Source organism: Zootoca vivipara, chromosome 5, assembly GCF_965207765.1.
Source record: "Zootoca vivipara chromosome 5, rZooViv2.hap1.1, whole genome shotgun sequence".
NCBI lineage: Eukaryota > Metazoa > Chordata > Lepidosauria > Squamata > Lacertidae > Zootoca > Zootoca vivipara.
Window position 1 is genome coordinate 69004629 of NC_142588.1, and position 20411 is coordinate 69025039.

Consider the following 20411-nt stretch of genomic DNA (forward strand, 5'->3'; position numbering starts at 1 on the left):
TCCACTTTGCCTGCAAAAAGTTTCAGGTTCAGTCCCCACCATCTCTAGGTAGGACTGGGAAAGACTCCCTGTCTGAAACTCTGGGGAGCTGCTACCAATCCTTGTAGTCGATACCGAGCTAGATGGTACCAATGGTCTGACTCTGTGTGAAGCAGCTTCCTGCGTTGCTTATCCTGTGATACTGCAGTCACTGAACATGAATGATGAAGGTGGTGCCTAATCTCCTACAGCATAGTGCCTATCAGTAAATGCACACGGCTGGGTTCATATGATAAAGCAATAGCTCATGAGCAGTGATTAGTTATCAACTGGCCAGTTTGTTGCTAATTGGCTAAGAAAACCTCCTCTATTGCCCCATTTACTTGGGCCTTAGAGACGCGATGCTGCAAATTATACCCAACTCTATAATCAATCCCGAAGATAAAGTAAAAATTTTGTTAGTTGATGCTAACCCACCCACGAATTACCCATGTGGTAGCGGTCTTTGTGATGAAGGCCATGAAAGCCAGGGAAAGATTTATGGATGATAAAGTAAAGACCCCTTCATCGTCTGTTTAACTCGTTGCTTGTTTTCCTTCTCTTCCTGTTTTGTGGGATGAAGGTTTTGTTGGGATAGTATGCAATTAATTTTAACATTTTTAATTACTGTTGTGTTGATATTTGTGTCCAGGCATGGTCCTCACAATAAACAGTTTTGTTGTTGACGAAGAAAACAAAAGGTCTGTCTGATTCACCTTTTAATTTCAGCAGACATGTACTAGTGAATAACTTTCAAAATCAACAAGATGTATTAGTGCCTTCCAAAAATTAGATAGCATATGGAAGATGTCAGCTAGGGTCTGGACTTAACGTTACAGTTATTGGTTTCTGTGTAACCTGCAAACAAGCAGTTGGCTTACCCTGTGTTCCTGGGATGCCTTTATCACCAGGAAGGCCTGGCTCCCCTTTTTGTCCTTTCTCTTTCAATATGAAAACGCAGCCATCCTCTCCTGGAGGTCCTCTTTCACCTTAAAGGGGTAGAATGTACTGAATGTAGGCAGAGATTTGCTCAGGACAGCATAGCTGCCCGCACGCCCACCAATCCTACTATTGGGATTCCTAATTGTGGCCTAAATATTTACTGCTCTGGGCAGGTACCGCATATTAAACATTTGCTTGGTGCTTAGAGGACGGGAACTGTAGTATTCAGATGACTCCTCTTCCTTGTTTCTGCTTAGGAAATCACAAGACGACAAACCATAGCTTTAACAAAACTCTAGTATTCAGATGACTCCTCTTCCTTGTTTCTGCTTAGGAAATCACAAGACGACAAACCATAGCTTTAACAAAACTCTATGGCGGGGAGCAAGTTCTGACGGAGGATTCACTGGAACCATTTTTATGGTCATTTTGGCAGCAGGTGAAAACCCTTCTATTCTCCCAGGCCTTTGAAATAACTGATATGGTCTCACAGTTTTTAAGATTTGTGTTTTAACTTTGGGAGTAACTTTGGCACTCCAGCGAGGCCACTTTGGTGCTGCTAATGCAGCAGTTTAACTTCACCCCCAGAGGCACACTCCATTTGTCTCCCGAGATAGACGGATGCCAACATTGTTGTGGACAGTACTGGGCTAGATGGCTCAGTGGCCTAACTCAGTATAAGGGCAACTTCCTATGGCCCTATTACCAACTTAAGAAAATCTTTATCTGGCTAGGAAAAAAAGAACACACTACATGCCAAAGTAATTCAGGAAACAAGTTACATACCTTTTAATCCCATAGACCCACATTCTCCTGGAGGGCCACGCGGACCTGCTTGTCCTTCTTCACCTTTCACACCAGGTGCTCCCATTTGTCCTTCACTTCCTGGGAGTCCTGGGAAACCCTGCATGCCTTGGGACCCTTGGCTCCCTTCAGAAAGAAATACGTAGATTCTAGTGCACTTAAATAAAAGACTGGATTGCTGGATTAATAATGCCACAGGTGGGAGTCCTACTGTAACTGCACAGGACACTTTTCCTGTTCTAGAGAAGGCCATGGGCCAGCAATTCACTCTTCAGAATGTTGTTCTGCTCTTAACACTGGTCCTGATTGGCTCCAGCAAATCACAAAAGATCTAAGTGAGCACATACTGGGAAATAAATTTCCATAAATATTCTCAATGAAGCATCTATTTTCTCTTCATGGTAATGGGGATTGCAGTATGGGCTGGATCTCTGGGGCCCAGTATAGTGTATCCTTATTTGGTCATGACTCTGCAAATCCCAAATGGCCCTTCTCCTAGCTTTCGAACACCAAAGAAATGAGAGGTGATGATAAGAAACACTATTTGTTTCTAAACAAAGACCATTACATTTGGAATCCATTTACCTTTTTGCCCTGGGCGGCCTGGCAATCCATTTTCCCCTGGAAGACCTGGTTTTCCTCTTAAGCCTGGGAGGCCAGGTGGCCCTTGTACTCCAGGAAACCCAGGCATGCCTTTCATTCCAGCTGGGCCTGGTGCACCCATATCACCTTTAGGACCCTTGAAGCCTTGTAAACCTAGGAGGGGCACGGAGGGAGAGATGCACCAAATGCAAAAATATGTCCTTAACAACTACTATGTTTTTATAGAAAATACACACACACACACGTCTCAAAGTTGTTTACAAAACATAAAATCCTAAAAGCACATATAAAATGCAATTAACTAAAACAACAGTATTAAAATAATATTCCAAATAAAAATCAAAATGTTGATAAAAGTTAAAACCATAGCTCTACAGACTCCTTGCAATTGCTCTGCTGCATTCATAAAGCCAAGGTACATGGGGAGGAGAGCAAACAAGATGGCCAAATCAAATTGTTTACAGCAAGAATGGAAATGCCAGATGTTCAGAGTGTACAAGTTGGGTCTCTCTCCCCCCCCTGCTGCTCCCCCTCTATATGCCCTGCCTATGCACACATCCATTCCCCCCACAGCTGCCTTGGCCTGCCTCTCTCATTTCCTATTTGTGTCGATTTTACACTGTTAAGACAGTTGAGGCATGTATCTGCCATATCTGATCTTTGTAGCGCTATGTACGTAAATGGTGCCGCATTTATTTATTTTTTAAAGTGAGATGCCACACCTATTTTGACCAATGCACATGTATACCATGCCTATGCATGCAACTGGAAACAATTGCATTAACAGAAGTAATTTGTTGGAAAGCACCCAATATTTCAAGGTTGCTAACCACAATATATTTTAGCCATCCTGGGTCAACATGTATGCTTTAGACACCCACTTGAATATTTACAAGGATAATAATGATGCGCTTACCTGGAAAGCCTGGTGGTCCAAAAGAGCCTGGGGGTCCTGGCAGCCCCTGCAAGCCTTTGTCACATGGCAGACCAGGTGACCCAGGGCCTCCTGTGACTCCTATGTCACCTTTTCTACCTCTGAGACCTTTAGCTCCTGGAAATCCTGGGATGCCAGGCTGTCCTGCAAGGATAATTCATTTATGAAGCCCCTCCAAAATCGAAATAATTTAGTTTGAAACATTTCGGCCTGGTTTGCACTTCATGGTAAGGCAAACCTCTGGGGAAAAGATCCCAGCTGCTTTACTCCTCCCCAGTAGTTTTACTGCTGTGCCACACTTACCCAAGCCATAGTTTGCCTTGGCATATCAGCTGAAACATGTCTCATTACTTTTAGAATGGTTCACAAAAGACAAAGAAGTTAAAACAGTGATGATACACTGGGCAAGAGATTTTGGATACAATATTCAATTTTCAACATGGGAAAAATAATGGAAAGAGTATTTAAAGTTTACTGCTTGCTGTTCGTTGAAGGAAAACTATATGAAAATGATGTACCATTGGTGTTTAACACCGAGTAATATCGCATAAATGTATAGAACCAGCTCAAATTTGTACTGAAAATGTAAAGGGAAAGAGGGTACTTTTTAAAATCATATGTGGTGGTCTTGTGAAGTGGTAAAAGCTTTCTGGGAAATGATATATAATGAGTTAAAGAAAATGTTTAACAAAACTTTTGTTAAAAAATCAGAAGCATTTTTGTTAGGTATAATAGGTGAAGAGCTACCAATAGAAGAGAAGAGACTGTTCATGTATGCAACGACGGCAGTGAGAATGCTTTTAGCCCAGAGATAGAAGGAGGGAGAGGTGCTTACCAGAGAAGAATGGCAGACTAAGTTAATGGAATATGCAGAGATGGTGAGACTGACGGGAAAGGTCAGAAACCAGGAAGATAGAGTATTCCTAAAAGATTGGAATAACTTTTTAACATCCCTAAAAGACCACTGTAAAACAGTTAAAATCATTGGCAGTGATACAATGACACTTGTAATGTGAAATGAACTTTGGTAACCATGATTATATAACAGAGGGATAACGGTAAAAGAAAAAGAAAAAGAACATAGTTTCGTTGGAAATGGAACCCATGGAGGGAGGGGAGGAGGTCTGAAGGTTCGAAGGGAACCTTTTATTTTTATGAGTTGAAATTGTTAAAGTTATTATGTATAAATTAATGTAAAACTAATAAAAAATTATAAAAAGAAAAGAAACAGGTCTCATGGAAAAGCCACAAGCTCAAATTTGGATGAACATGCCAAGCCAAGGCATGGCTTAGCAAAGTGCTGTTCAGCAGAACAACTACGGTAGGGAGGAGCATAGTGGCTAGCATCTTTAATCTGGGAGTCCCCGCATTCACACTAACTAAGCCATCACAAACCATGTCTTTGACTCGTTTTAGCTCACTGAATACATTCATTTAATATGTTTTTACTTAGAATTCTTTTATGTGCAACTTCTGTACATGCAACCCTGTAAGAGAGAGGCTTTTGATAGTAACAGTGGTCAGGGCCGGCTCGCCCATTGGCCCTAGTGGCGCTGAGGCGCTGAGGGGTGCCCCAGCAAGTGGGGGAGCTGCGCGGCGACCTCCCTTTCCCTCCTCCTGGACGGCCGCCAGCCACGCCACTCGGGGGAGAGAGGTAAACGAGCGGAGCAGGGGCACTAGGACCCTGTTCCGCTCTGCAGTGCCAGGGTCATCCCTCACCCCGGCGCTGCGTTTCATTGGTAGAGGTGATGCCACATGGCAGCAGCTCTACCAATGAAACGCAGCACAGAGGCGATGGCGGGAAGGTGCCTAGCGGAGCCCGAGCACTGGCTGCAGCCTCAGCTACTGCCGGCGCCGCGTCCTCGTCTTCCTCCTGCTCGGCCGTGCTCCCCGCGGCAAGGGAGGCCGTCAACCGGCCAGACTTGCGCCATGGAAGGAGCGCTGCTGCTGGTGCTGCTGCGTTAGCGGCGCTGCCCCTGTTGCTTGGGATCCTGCCTGAGAGAGATCGCAGACGCCGGCGGAGGGATGAGCGGTAGTGCGGCGCCCCCGGGCCTGGCTCAGGCTCGACGCCCTGCCGCTTTGTGCACTACTTTGTGCTGTGTGGGATCGATGCCGACAGCTGGCTGGAGCCGGACGAGCTGGCGGGTAAGTCGAGGAGGGAAATGGAGACAAAGACGGGGGCTGGGATGGGCTGGGGGGGGATCCTGTGTCCGTTTCTCCTTGCGAGGCACACAGTCCCTGCTCGGTCCTGGTTCGCCGCTGCCTTGCTCCTTCTCTCCCCGCACCGCTCGCCAGAGCCTGCTTGCATTCCCTCCCCTCCAAGGCTGTGCGCTCCCACAACAGCTCCCACAACAGCTCAGGAGGAGCCCTCTTCCAAACACCGGTCCCCGGTGTTTTTTTTTTTAAGAGTGGGGGTGGGGGGTGCCTGAGGGATCCCTGCACCAGGGCGCCCGATGAGCTTAAGACGGCCCTGACAGTGGTACGCTTTGGGTTTGCACTTGCCCAGTCCAGCTCATTTTGCTGACAGCATCCTGGCTGCATGTTGTTAATGCTAGGGGCGGGGAGGAACAACACCAACACCAGACAGCCTCTATTTTGGAAGATCTAGCATACTGAGAAAAGTCAAGGTCTGCGCCTTACACATTTTCAATTCTGCATCATGAAACAGAAAGAAAACAGAAGACACCCCTTGCACGAGACTGGAGCTTATGCTCCTCACATTCCATACAGAAATAATACTGAAGATAGCAAAATGACATCTCTGCTGGGAGTTGCTATCCAAAGCAATCACTTCACGTTGCTGCATGGAAAGACGGGACCTGGGGAAATATATTTATATTCACAGGATGTTGTCCTTTGCTTTCATGAGCTTAAAAGGGACATTTTCACCCCTCCCCCCTGCTGCACACAGGCAAAGTGAACAATATCAGGGCAGGTTGGCTTCACAATATGACCTGCCCTTCCAGTTTGTACTGCAACCCCCAGAAACCTCACAAGGTGATGGCAATGCTACAGCATACTGATGCTTGCCGCAAAACAATCTGTGACTTGAAAAAAGCAGGTATGCATAAAGCAAATCTGAATAGAACTTCTGAAGCTGAGTAAGTGAAAGTTGCTTTTCTCTCAAATCTTGACGGCACTGTTTGACACATACAGTGCCCAGTAGAAATTGATATTTAGGACATATTGTGTTCCTTTTAGAGTGATGGTGTTGCCCCAATCTTCATCAACCCACAGTTGGAGATTGAATTTACCAGAGATCAGATTAACTCATTCACATGATTTGCAAATGCCCAATTAGTGATCACTTCTACCACATGGAAAATGGTAGAATTCTTTGTTGACCCGAGTCAAGAATAAGTAAAAGAAACCAAGGAGAGACAAATGGAGTAAATTTATTGACCATATAGAGAAGAACTGTAGAAGTTTAAAGACACTTGCAGGACTGAAATAAATCCTACGAACTTAATTTATTTATGCTTGTATAAAGCAACTGTGAGATAAGAGGGAACAAGAAAGCCGAATGAAGGGAGGGAGGGAAGTCATAGCTCGGCAGAGCGAAATTGAAATAAGAGGGGAATATAAATTGGAATGTAAAAAAATTCTTTACTTTTTGTTTATTTGGAAAATTTAATAAAAAACTATTTTTTAAAAAAAAAAATAAGTAAAAGAGACAAACAGTAAATATGTGAAGCTATCTGGACCGTTTTTGTGAGTTGCTATGCTTCTGAGATCTCCCCACTGTACAACCCCTCACTTTTCCTTTTCTCTTGCTCTCATTCTTATTTTCAGCTAGGGTTTCCCAAACATATCCAGATTGTGTGTCCTTCAACCTCTTACATTAGAAATATTATTATTATTATTATTATTATTATTATTATTATTTATTAAATTTATATACCGCCGTATACCCGCAAGTCTCAGGGCAGTTCACAAGATAAAATTACAATATAAAAACATGAAATACACAAAATAAAAACAAAAGCAACCCAATAACCCCCTCCCAACACATTTTAAAAGGGCATTGGATGTTAATCAGCTAAAGGACAGGTTAAAGAGGAACTTTTTTTTGCCTGGCGTCTAAAGGTGTATAATGAAGGTGCCTGGCGAACCTCCCTCGGGAGAACATTCCACAAATGGGGAGCCACCACAGAAAAGGTCCGTTCTTCTGTTGCCACCCTCTAAACCTAAGAAGGGCCTCGAAATATGATACCAGGGTCTGGGTAGGTTCGTATAGAAAGAGGCAGTCCTTTAGATATTGCAGTCCTGAGCCAATTAAGGCTATATAAGTCAAAACCAGCATTTTAAATTGGGCACGGAAACAAATCGGTAACTGGTACAGTCAGATCAGGCATTATTGATTGAGCTATTTATATTTTTCTCCTACAGAAATATATTTTGGGGGAGAAGTAGCTTATAGTCAGCCAATTATCAGTAACAAATCCAAAAAGGATAAGATAAATCATGCACAAATAGGCATCATACCTTGAAGCCCAGCAAAACCTGGTTCACCTCTTAAGCCTTGCAGGCCTGGTAAACCGGGAAGACCTCTGTTGCCTGGAATTCCTGGAGGACCATAACTGTTGTCACCTAAAATGCCTTTTGGACCTTCAAGGCCAGGAGGACCTGGCAACCCTGGAGCACCATCCAGCCTTGGACCACTTTCACCTTGTGCACCTTGATCACCAGTCTCACCCCTGAAACCTGGAGAATAATGAAATCCAGATGACATAGGATCATTTGCTTAACTTGTTTAATTTCAACTTGTAATGCTATCATTTGTGAAATAGGAATGTAAAGAGAGCTTTTCCTAGATCCATATAGTGCAGCAGCTTGTTTCCCCCAGTGGCCAATCAGACACCTATGAGGTCATAATGAGGCATGAAGACAGTAGCTCCTCCTCATTGTTTGCACCCAGGAACTGATCTCAGTGGCATACTCTGTCTGTGAATGTATGACCTGGAGTCAGGCAGTTAGGTTGTGCATTCGTAGCAGTGACCAGAGGAGGAATGACCACTGGGAAGAGTGCCGAGAGAAGAAATGCCATGGTGCATGGTCTTCATCTGCCCCAGCTGCAACGAAACATGTCTTTCCCGTAGCAGTATCTACAGCCGCAGCAGATGCTGTATCCTTCCAACAGTTTGATTTCACCACCAAAGGCACACTCCTCCATTGTCTACCAAGACAGAGGGATGCCAACTCAACTGCCTGTGAACATGGAGACTGAATTTTTCCATTATGGCTGTTAGATCTGTCCTCTGTGTGTTCACCTTATCCCTTTGAATTCATTCTAAGTATTGCAAACACTCAAAACAATTTAACTGAGAGCAAGTGGAGATTGTCAGTATTTGGAGTCACATTAATCCAGGGATAGCTGATTTTACCATCCCCAACCCGACCCATTTGCTGTGCTGGGGCTGATGGCATATTGCAGAGGTGCGTACTACATTTGCTACCCTGGCCTGGATTAATATACCTCTTTATTTAGTGCAGGTTTCTAACCTGATGAGATATTTTAGGCTATAGCAGTCTGGGACCTGAATCACTACTGGGAAATGTGTCTCAAACCAGCTCTTCAGAGCCTCAGTCAGAGGTTTAAGATCTGCTTCCTGACTGGTTTCAACAAACATAAGAAGAGTGCTGCTGAATTATGCCAAAGACCCATCTAGTTTAGCAATCCTGTTCTCACAGTGTCCAACCAGATGCCCATGAGAACCCCATATATGGAACCTGAATCTCTTTCCAACTGGTTATCAGCAGCTGGTATTCAGAAACATACTGCCTCAAACAGTGGAGGTAGAACATAGCTATCATGGGTAGTAGCCACCAATAGTTCTCCATGAATTTATTTATTCCTTCTTAAAGTCATTCAAGTTGGCTTGGGGCGGGGACTGACAAGGTCCATAAAGGACTGCTGCTGCTACCTTGACAGAGAGGGCTCCTTTTTAAATATTGTTTTTATTTTTTACCTATGTCATTTTAAATTGTTATTGATATTAATGTTGATATTAACTAATACCAACCATAGGGCTGGCAAAGCCTCTTGCACTGCAGCTTCCAAGCACCTAACGATCATCTGGTTATTACATAACTGGCAAGGGTTGTCATGCCCACCTGTCAAAGTTGGCCCACCCCTGCTATGGGCTGCTACTAAAATGAGGCTGCATTTTAAGCTGTATTTTAAGCCGTATTTTGATTTTTAGTTTTCAGATTTTATGATTTATGTGGAAATGTTTTGCATCTGGTTATGTACCTTTTGATGTGTTTTATTTATTGTTTATGCCTTTTGTTTTGTTGGTAATTATGTAAATCTTGTCATGTTGTACGCTGCCTTGAGCATTGTTTTAACTGTGGAAAGGTGGCATACAAATCAAATGATGATGATGATGATGATGGTGGCCATCACTACATCTTGTGGGAAACAAGATCTAATGGGAGCAAAGCACTGGAGAGAAAGCACGTGAGCTACAATTCTTTTCTAAAACTGACTTTATTTAATGACCTGACAACATTCAGGTTCTACAGTTGCACAATAAGCATGAGGCTCAGAAGAAGAAAGCTGAATATACTACAGTATATTAAAATCAGTCCATACCCATATTCAACAAATGAATACACACTGCCCTTCTTTCACTTACCTTCTGGACCAGGATTCCCTGGTATTCCTGGTTTGCCCTGTTGGCCTTTGAAGCCATCAAAACCATTGGGACCAGCTCGCCCAGGCTGCCCTCTCAATCCTTTCGGGCCTGAATAGACAGATTGTGCCACAGCTTAGTTCAATGCTTTCAAACCTTCTGTGGAACAAACCTAGATAAATCCATTTTATAAATATAGGGGTTGAATTTTAAAAACATTTCAGGCAAGATCAATGCATTCTTAGGACTGATAGGTTTCATGTTCACACTACCTCATCATGCATAATTGCACATACCTTGTCTGGCAACGTGTAATTTCTGCCATTCAAGTCTCCATTAAAAAAAGAGCAACTCTAATTCAACATTAAATAATAATTAATATTAAGTGATAACATTAAGAGATAAGAAGTTCCAAGCTATTCAGCTGGCAGGATGAAGGGTTATCCTAAAGCAATTGCAATGGAAAGTCAGCAAGATCTCCATGTTTTCTGACTATCCAGAAGTTGGCCAAAGACAATAATACTTGTAAGGAAGTACCACTTAGTCCATTCCCTTGGCTTTTGCCAAACAAATGAAATACGGAGACAGATTTGACCCCTTATTTCTTTTAATCATAGTTGTGCTCCATAACCCATGGCAAAATGCTTCTGAGACTCATATTAGAGATTTCCCTTGCTGTACCACCCGGAGACTATCTAAATGATATAACCATATAAGAGGAGCATGCCAAACTTTATTTTTTCCACCAGGTTCACCACCAGTGGAAAACAAAAGGTTTTTTTGCGTAGAGTATTAGGGAGGTTCTAGCCCTGGTTTTAATTTTTAGCTATCATTTATGATAACCTCGCATTTGTGTTTCTTTTCAAATCTTGAGAATTCTTACCCTACACCTCATTACTGTAAGCTTTAAATTACAGAAGTCTGGTTAATTCTGAATAATCTGAAGACATTAACAGATTCTGTGCAAAGAATAGCACCTTGTTTCACTTTTGTAGTCATACCTGATATACCTTTAAAACCAGGTGCACCTGGATTCCCAGGGTATGCTGCTGTGTAAGGAAGAGTAGCACCTAGAAGGAAATAATAATAATAAGTTGTAGTAGTTGTAGTTTCCAGGTCACCTTCAAAGGTAGCCCCACGCAGAGCGCATTGCAGAGGTCCAAGCGGGAGATAACTAGAGCATGCACCACTCTGGCGAGACAGTCCACGTGCAGGTAAGGTCTCAGCCTGCATACCAGATGGAGCTGGTAGACAGCTGCCCAAGGATACAGAACTGACCTGTGCCTCCATGGACAGCTGTGAGTCCAAAATGACTCCCAGGCTGCACACCATCAATTGGTTTGACCCAACCTCCCAAACAACTGAACCAACAGAGTATTCTCTTTTCAATGTAAAATATATACATTACCTTTTTCACCTTTTGGGCCAGGTGGTCCTCTAATACCTGGGCTTCCTGGACTTCCAGGCAGACCCCGGACACCTTGCAGACCCTGAATTCCAAGACCCGTTGGTCCTATTGGCCCTTTTGAGCCAGGAAGTCCAGGGGAACCAGGAAATCCTTTATAACCTGGCAAAGATCTTCCATCAAACCCCTGTAAACAATGAATACAAATGCACAATTAATTTATTTGAACTCGCTTCCAGCTGATCCCCTTAAAGTCACCAGGTTTTCCAAAAGGGCGTTGAGATTCACTTGTTCACAGCAGCTTACTCATGAGTAATGTTTCCTTTCAGATGATGGACTTGTTAAATCAATGTTTTATTTCTGGGCTGGGCATGTCCTTATTGTTGGTTTTATTAGTGTTGTAGCTATGTTGGAAGTTTTGCACTAGAACCCCATGATCTAACAACCACATCCAGGTGCAAAAGACATACTGTTAGAATTAAAGAACATGGTGCCACTGAGCATATTCTGAGTTTATGAGCTGGCTTTCATTATAAGAACTGTGCAGAACTCTCAGCCCTTTCACGCAGAGAGAAAACTCCTGGTTAGTTTACTTCTTCATTGTTACAATGAAGGGAAAAACAGCTGTCAAAATAATCAGGTATACCTTAAAACCCTTTTCACCAGGCAGTCCTAGTTCTCCATTCCTGCCAGCAATGCCATTTCTTCCTGGAAATCCAGGCTCGCCTTGAAGACCTCTTTGTCCTTTTATCCCTTTAAATTATGGAAATGTTACAGTCAGTATGCAATATACCGGTATGTATGTATGTATGTATGTATGTATGTATGTATGTATGCTGTTGAAGGCTACACTACCTGAATGTTTTAGGAAATGCCCCCAAACTGCTAGAAAATTGGGCAAACCAATAAGAATACAGCTTTACAATAAGTTACAGGACACTATTTTGCGTTTGGATAAAATGCATCTTTCTTACTAATTAGTGTTCAGAATATTAAAAGTCTTAAAATAATGAACGTCAAGAAGCTTGAGTTTTGGTATTTGTACAGGATTATATGCAGGAGGAATCGGGGGGGGGGGGAGGAATAAGCTTCTCCATTAATTACAGTACATAAGGTCAGGAACCTTCTCTTCTGTGGAATGCATTAGCCAAAGAAATTACTGAGGTGTCTATGATGAATGTGGGCAAATTCAGTCTATTTTTTAAAAAATAACAACCCTAAAATCTTGCAATAAGATGAATAAGTGGATGAATGTGAACATTTCAAATGAAAAGTGGTTCATGGTGAATTAGGATGAGCAGAAAAATAGAAAGATGGTGCTAATGGAGATGCTTGACAAAACTTAAGCAAGAATCTTAGAACAGTTGGTACCACTTTAACTAGGTAGTGCATTTTTCACAATGAGTCTTAAAAAGCAGAGTACTGATCAGTGGAGGGACATGGAATAAGGAACAGACTGCACTAGCTCCTTGCATTTGATAGATCATAAAAGTAAGGAAGTGGAAGACATACTCTAATTATGGCACTTACAGACTATAACTTTGGAGAAAGAACTTCAGACAGATGGCTACTGTTATTACTCCCAGGGCAATTCGTTGGCTCTTATGTGCAAAGCTTCTACACCACAAACACCACGCAATAGAAAATTTGGATATACCATTGGAAGCAGTCCCCAAGTTTAAAGGGAAAAAGTCTCATGGGTTTAGTACGTTGTATAGTTACCTTTTATTCTTATTCTAGCTGGGTCACCCTTATCACCTTTTTCACCAGTCAACCCAAATGGACCTGGTATTCCCTTACAAGTGTTAAAATAAAAAAGTTATAGTCAATTGAAATAATAGCTGAGATCCGAAAGCAAATAAACATCTATTAGATGAGCAAGATGGGAGTGTGATGCTCTCTTTCTCATCCCACAACCTGTGCTTTTTAAACTGACAACAAAGGTTATCCGGGTGCACTGGCGGACGAAGGTGGGGGTGGGGGGAGTGGTATGTCCCGGGTGCCATCCCAGGGGGTGCCATTGCAGCCACACACACACCGCTCGCCGTGCACCCCCGAGATGCTCGCCAGCCATGCCCCCACCTCTTTGCCACTCCGGGTGCTGGAACATGTCACTCTGCCACCGTCCGGGTGACACCATGAGCTTTCCCCATCCTGCTCCCACAGGAGCCTTTCATCAAGATCTTTCCCAATGATTTGCTCTCATGGCACACTGACAAGAACAGTAGAATGATCCTGCTGGATCAGAGTATAGACCCATCTCGCCCAGTATCCTGTTTCCAACATTGACCAACCACCTATGGGAAACTTGCAAGCAGGACCTGAGCACAATAGCCCACTATTGCTGGTTTTCCCCCAGCGACCGCTATTATACACAGGCACCACAACTAGTACCGGTAGTGCTTAATAGTCTTATCCTCCATGAACCCCCCTTTAAAGCCATCTGCATTGGTGGTCATCACCACACTTTGAAGCAGCAAATTCCACAGTTTAAGTTTGCATTGTGTGATCTACCTGAACATTAACATCAAAATGTGACAAAATAAAAGCTGAATCTTCAGAAATAAGGAAAGATCAATCTACTCTGTGGATGCCAGAATATAAAATATTGCCTATAAGTTACTCACGGGGGAACCTGGTGGCCCTACTGCACCAGGTAAGCCTGGATCACCTATTCTTCCATATTTTCCAGGTAACCCTACTTCTCCTTTTCTTCCAGGGACACCTGGCGGACCTCGTATTCCAGCTGCACCACAAGGACCAGCACCACATAAGCAGCTACTTGCACTCCCTGTATAGGCACAAAGGAAGCAGGGCTTTGGACCAGACAAATAATGCCAGTTCACAAAGCGATTATGACTTGTGTTTTTATCTCAAGGACAGTCATGGTTTAATTACATGATTTGATTGAGATGAGGCATTTGCTCTGTGAGGGATGCATGTACTTGCCTTTCTCTCCTTTTGCACCTCTTTCTCCAGGGGATCCCTTCTGGCCTTTAGCTCCTGGTGGTCCAGGAGACCCTCTCCCAGTACAAGCCACACCTTGAAATTTTACAAGAGATATATTTTATTGTTTCAATTGATTATCATTGCCTCTGTTCTTTTTTAAAAAAATTAAACAGCCTGGCCTCATTCTTAGAACCGACTTGTTAGACAGCTACAGGACCAGATGGTTACATCAGCAGAAGCTTCATAGCTGTCAACTTTTCCCTTTTTTAAAGGGAAATTCCCTTATTCCAAATAGGATTCCTCGCAAGAAAAGGGAAAAGTTGACAGCTATGAGAAGCTTGTTTGACTGCCAGTGTGATGCCCACGTCCCACCTAATAGGGGATATATGTTCACCCACCCACCAATCCTCTCCTCCATTTCTCCTGAAGCTTGGAACACTAAATAATAATAATAAATAATAATAATAATAATAATAATAATAATTCTACATTATATAGTACATAATCATGTTACTGTTTTCAAATAATTGTTGCTGAAACTGTAGAACTAACTTGCTATGCATAACTAGAGTTCTGCAATACCAAACTGAGTGGAGTAAATAAAGATTCCTTTAGACATACCCCCCCCCCCCATATTCCATATACGGTTGATAGATTGTTGGGCAACATACAAAATACTATTCCCACAATCCACCTTCAGAGTTCACTTCTTCAAAGTAGGAGGGTATTATTTGTAATAAAGAAGCAGCGAGGAGGAGGAGGGTATTTAGCCCTTCTTTCCACCTGTCTCTTTTCTCCCTCAACTTTCCCCCAGATGCTTTCTCCTTGGCTGAGGTTCTATTGCAATGCAACCATGAGTGTGTGTTTTGGGGGGGGAGGCCCATACTGGAAGGGGAAAGCAGTGAAGTGCCTTCCTCTTAAAGCTTCTTCCAGAGGTGACTCATGAGCAGGCATCCCCAAACTTCGGCCCTCCAGATGTTTTGGACTACAATTCCCATCCTCCCCGACCACTGGTCTCGTTAGCTAGGGATCATGGGAGTTGTAGGCCAAAACATCTGGAGGGCCGCAGTTTGGGGGTGCCTGCTCATGAGGGTAGTGAGGCAGAGGCTGCAAAGTCTTCTTGGCGGCAGCACTGTGGTCACCAAGATGGTGTGAGGAGGGGACATTGGGGGAGTTCTGGGCCAGCAGTGGCCCTGCAGGTGCACGCATATTAGCTGGGCTACCACCACCAACCTGAAACAACCCTGATCTCACTGCCACCTGCACACCCCCACCCTGATGAGTGCAGCACTGTTACCATTGCCTCTGCCCCTCCCTCATAAGCTCCTTCCTTGCTGGTGATTGTGCTTTCTTGGTATTGCTTCACCTTGGGTAAATGGAAGCCAGATTTTGAAGACAAATCGTGAAGGCAATAAGCCTGCTTCTCCCATACCCGGAATGATTACTGTTATTATTGCTTGATAAATTACTATTGCTAAATATTAGGGGTAGGAAACCAGTTTGGTCCACAAGGCCATTTCCCCCCCAAACCCCACCCACTTGCCAATCCCCTGCCAATTACATGCCTGTCATTCATGATGTTAAGCTGATTATCGGAGGGAGAACAAGGCTCAATTCTGTACATGTTTGTGCCCAGGACTAAGCAGAATTGAACTTAAATGCAAGGTTTTTTCCTCTCCATCTGATCCCCTTCAACTGATGTGGAGGAACGCTCTGCAAACCCTATGCTCAATGCTTCCCAAAGTGCCAACCATAGGGCTGGCAAAGCCTCTTGCACTGCAGTTTCCAAGCACCGAAAAATCATCTGGTTATTACATAACTGGCAAGGGTTGTCATGCCCACCTGTCAAAGTTGCCCACCCCTGCTATGGGCTGCTACTAAAATGAGGCTGCATTTTAAGCTGCATTTTAATACAGCATTTTAAGCCGTATTTTGATTAACTGTTTATTTGTTTGTTGTTTTCTTCTTCTTTTTTCTATTACATTTTATTGTAGTTCATATTTGATGTTAGCCCCCTGAGCCCGACCCGGGCTGGGCAGGGTAGGGTACAAATATTATTATTATTATTATTATTGTTATTATTATTATTATTATTATTATTATTATTATTATTATTATTATTAAGAAATGAGTGGAATTATAGTCAAGTTCAAAGTATTTTGCTCATCTTACCAGGTGGTCCAGGCAAGCCCTGTTTTCCTGGTGTTCCTGGAAAACCCGGCAACCCTGGAGAGCCAGGCCTTCCTGGTGCCATGTCAGCTACAGCAGGGAGACCAGGGTCACCTCGAAAGCCCTGAGGCCCTTGTACTCCCAATATACCTTTGGGACCAGGGAAACCTATGGAGGAGGAGGAGAAAAGAACAAGTCATGGAGCCTTGAAAAAGGAAGTGAAATAGCCATAACGAAACCAGCTATGGGAGGGTGGCATTCTAAAATTCAAATTATTTGAGCTACACCTCACTGAATAGTCTAGAACAAGGATGGGAAACTTGTGGCCCTCCTGATATTGTTAGATTCCAACTTGCATCAGCCCCAACCAGTGTGGCCAATGGCAAAGGGTGATGTGAGTTGTGACCAAGCAACATTTGGAGGCTCAGTTATCCAGGATAATGGATTCCTTATGTTTTAAACTAATATTTCCTTCTGATAGACTGGCAAGGCTTGAAAGGGAAGCTCAATTGATCTCCAAATTCCTGTTCACGGGATTTCCTCAACTATTACAATTATCTCCAAACTATTTGTTCTAAAGCACACAAGGAAACTGAGCTGCAAATCACAGGTTTTGGCATTTCATTCTTTTCTTTTTCTTAACAGTTGTAAAATAGCATAAAACAGTCTTACCAGTTTGGATTACAACATTGGCACATGCTCCGGAAACAATAGGTTGGCATTGCCCGGAGTACTTCTTGCCCTAGGAATTCTGGGTTGACCTTAAATTTCCATTTGAAGGGGGAAGAGGTACCAACAGTACAGGATTGGCAAGTAAAAATAATAGAATTTATGAATTTAGCTAAAATGACTGCAGGTATAAGGAATAAAGTAAAGGGGCCCCTGACCATCAGGTCCAGTCGTGTTACCCCCCAAACAAAAAATCCAGAACGAGTGGAAATTGGTAGAGGACTACCTGAAGAAAGAAGGTATTAAAACTGATTTGGTGATTTGCTTAAATTAAGTAACGTATAAAGAGAGATACTTGTTAGATAAAAGAAGATGGTACACCTGTGGTGGGTGGTTTAATTAAAGGAATTTAAGAAAGCGAGTAAAGAGGGGGGAAAGATAGAGGAAGCGATATGTGAACAATCGGAAGTATTTTTTAAAAAATTTCCCTTTCTTTTTCCTTTTCCTTTTTTAAAAGAAATTTCTATATTTTGATTTCATCTTGATTTAAATTTTTTATACAATACTTGCTATGCATTGTGTTGAGTATAAGTTTAGATGAAACTCTGTTTTATTTTGATCATTCATTTCTATGTTCTGTTTCTGGTATTTTCATATCTTTTTTTGTTTTTGTTATTACGTTTTGTAAATCCTTTGTTTCTGTTATATTTTTGTAATGTTTTAAAGAATTGAAATAAAGATTTTTATAAAAAAATTTTTAAAAAAAGTTCCCATTGGAATCAATGGGCCTCAATTTAATACATGGCATTTTTGTCCCAATGATTTAATAAGAAAAGCCCTGCTGCATTAGACCAAGGGCCCACCTAGTCCTGGGTTCTGTTCCCACAGATGCCTATCAAATTTCTATTAGAAGACCACAAGCAGAATGAGGGCAATTGCACTCTGCTGTTCATGTTCTCTAGCAACTGGTATTCAGAGGCAGCGTACAACTCACCAGGGTTTTAGTTAGCAAGCCTCTCTCAGCCGTACATGGAGATGCCAGGAATTGAACCTGGAACTTTCTGATTTAAAGACAAATGTTCTACCACTGAACTTAATTCAATGCAGCAAACTCCCAGGCAAATGTGTACAGGATGCAATCCTACATACACTTACCTGGAAGTAAACCCCATTGAAAATAATGGAATGTACTTTTGACTGGATTTGCATAGGATTTCACTGGAAAAGGAAAAAAGGCTCATTTCCCATTTACTGCCTACCTAAATTCAGCGAGTAGAGGAACCGAAATAAGTCTTGCCATATGATCTTAAAGCATTGGCAGGTTCAGCATATGTGAACGGCTTAAAGATAAATGTAGCTGTAGCAGTGTAGTCTTTAACAGTTCTATCCATTCATCAGTGACATGGAGTTCTCCCTTCAGTAATTGTTTTATTGAGAAAAAGTGAAGACAAACAGAAGCTCCAATCTGTCTAAAGATGGCCTCCAAACAGCCCCCCCCCATGGATTGAGAAAAGCCTTTTGTTTGAAAGGTCATGCTCCAAATTGTTGAGGTGATGCTTTTAAACAACATATGGTACCTACATCTACTATATTACACTACATATTTTGGAAAGTTGTTTGTCTGTTTACTTTGCATCCAGGAACCTCTTAAGATGCCATCACCAAATTTGGTGTGATTGTTCCTGAAATTGAGGGATGGCCTTTTTTCTATATTTGGACACCTCTGAAGACGTCATCACTGATTTTTGCAGGATGGCTCCCAAGATGAAGGAGCACTTTTTTTGTCTAAGATTGGGTGCCAGGATTGGGCCTTTCCAAAGGGAACTGTTTTTAACCAATTTTGGCAGGATTGTATATTACAGCTTACCCAACAGTATTAGAATGATTAAGAAACTAAAAAAAGAAAATCAATTCAAATATCTTATTATGTTTTTGTTTCTTAGAATTCCTGAGCAGCATTGGTGTTGTCTAACTAATAGGTCTAACTCTGAGTTAACATGGAATACTTGGGGGTGTTACCACCTGGAATAAATACACAAACCTGAGGAAGCACAGTGGACAGTATTTTGCCACACCTTTGTTCAATTCCTAACCCACCCCTCCTTTTTTTCCAACAATCTTATTAAAGCAATGAAATCCGTATAAAGGCAAATGTTCAACCTGAGCGAATACCTTGAACAATCAAGATGCTTTAACACATTTGCTGCTCATATGATTATTTAAAATCTGCCAACTCACTACATCTTTTAAAAATCACAAAAAACACATTTTGTATAAACTCTTATTATATGCTTAGAAATGCACAGAAGTAACTATGAAAAGGCTGCCACAGATTATTTTTATCCTGGGATCTGTCACCATAACCTTTATGGAAAGAGGTGAAAGCTGGTGATAGGATTTTCTTTTACCCTAAACATAAAAAAAGGTTTCTTACTGGCTCCATCTTCCCCTTGCCTGCCATAAGCACCAGGAGGGCCCGTCAACCCATCTGCCCCCACATTTCCAGGAGGTCCAGGTTCTCCAGGGTCTCCTTGAAGACCTGTAGGAGATCATTGGAAAATGTGGTGGTCTTTAAATATAATTGTATGTTACTATGAATTGTATGAAATGTGCATTGAATTGTTTAATATTAGTTAAACCTTTTATTCCAGGGCGTGGTGTTCCTCGAGGTCCTGGTGGACCTGGCAGCCCATTGTCTCCTAGATCCCCCTGTAAGAATTTTCAGGTTTATTGCAATGTAACAACGTTGTACCTATAGGAGCCCAAGGGAAACAATTAACTGTGATAGTGAAAGGTAATGGAATGAATTAAAATGACCCCTCTGCTCTGCTACAGAACGGTATAGATTCCATGTAAGCTTAGTATAAACACAAATATATAAAGAACCTTCTGCATTTGAGACCTGACCTTAATTCCTGGAAGCCCATCCTCTCCAGGAAATCCAGCCATTCCAGTTTCACCCTGAAATAAACAATATTTGTTCACGTCCCTTAAGAACGCTTATCGTGCAAATAGGTTATACTGTAATTAATTGCACTTAATAGGGATAACTGTGTAAGAAGTTATCCCAAGTTGGTTAATCTGTGACAATTCATGCACTTCAAGTTCAGTTTCATTGACAAGGTTTGCTAGCTCAGAACCAAACGACCACCATTATGTAGACTCTCAAAAACAGGTCTGAAATTGTGGGGGTTTAGCAGGTAAAAGAAATTCAAAATATTTAAAAAATGCTTTTAAAATACACCAGCACTGATTTATCTTACAAAATAAGGGAAGGTGTGTG

The 20411-nt window shown here is 42.3% G+C and overlaps 1 protein-coding gene across 6 annotated transcripts in view; it reads right to left on the reverse strand.

The window, feature by feature from the left end:
* COL4A4 (collagen type IV alpha 4 chain) overlaps positions 1 to 20411 on the reverse strand; it is a 72931-nt gene that overhangs the window by 18342 nt on the left and 34178 nt on the right. For 5 of the 6 annotated variants that reach the window (XM_088669032.1, XM_088669027.1, XM_088669030.1 and 2 more), the window contains 16 exons: positions 20036 to 20089; positions 19768 to 19837; positions 19563 to 19667; positions 16463 to 16627; positions 14291 to 14383; positions 13969 to 14132; positions 13064 to 13136; positions 11988 to 12094; positions 11345 to 11528; positions 10938 to 11006; positions 9940 to 10047; positions 7787 to 8005; positions 3284 to 3445; positions 2350 to 2520; positions 1747 to 1890; positions 900 to 1007 (listed from right to left, as the gene is read on the reverse strand). In XM_088669032.1, the coding sequence (XP_088525158.1) occupies positions 900 to 1007; positions 1747 to 1890; positions 2350 to 2520; positions 3284 to 3445; positions 7787 to 8005; positions 9940 to 10047; positions 10938 to 11006; positions 11345 to 11528; positions 11988 to 12094; positions 13064 to 13136; positions 13969 to 14132; positions 14291 to 14383; positions 16463 to 16627; positions 19563 to 19667; positions 19768 to 19837; positions 20036 to 20089 (1996 nt within the window). Of the gene's footprint in view, positions 1 to 899; positions 1008 to 1746; positions 1891 to 2349; positions 2521 to 3283; positions 3446 to 7786; positions 8006 to 9939; positions 10048 to 10937; positions 11007 to 11344; positions 11529 to 11987; positions 12095 to 13063; positions 13137 to 13968; positions 14133 to 14286; positions 14384 to 16462; positions 16628 to 19562; positions 19668 to 19767; positions 19838 to 20035; positions 20090 to 20411 lie in introns of all 6 variants that reach the window. The other variant, XM_088669031.1, reaches the window with a different exon arrangement.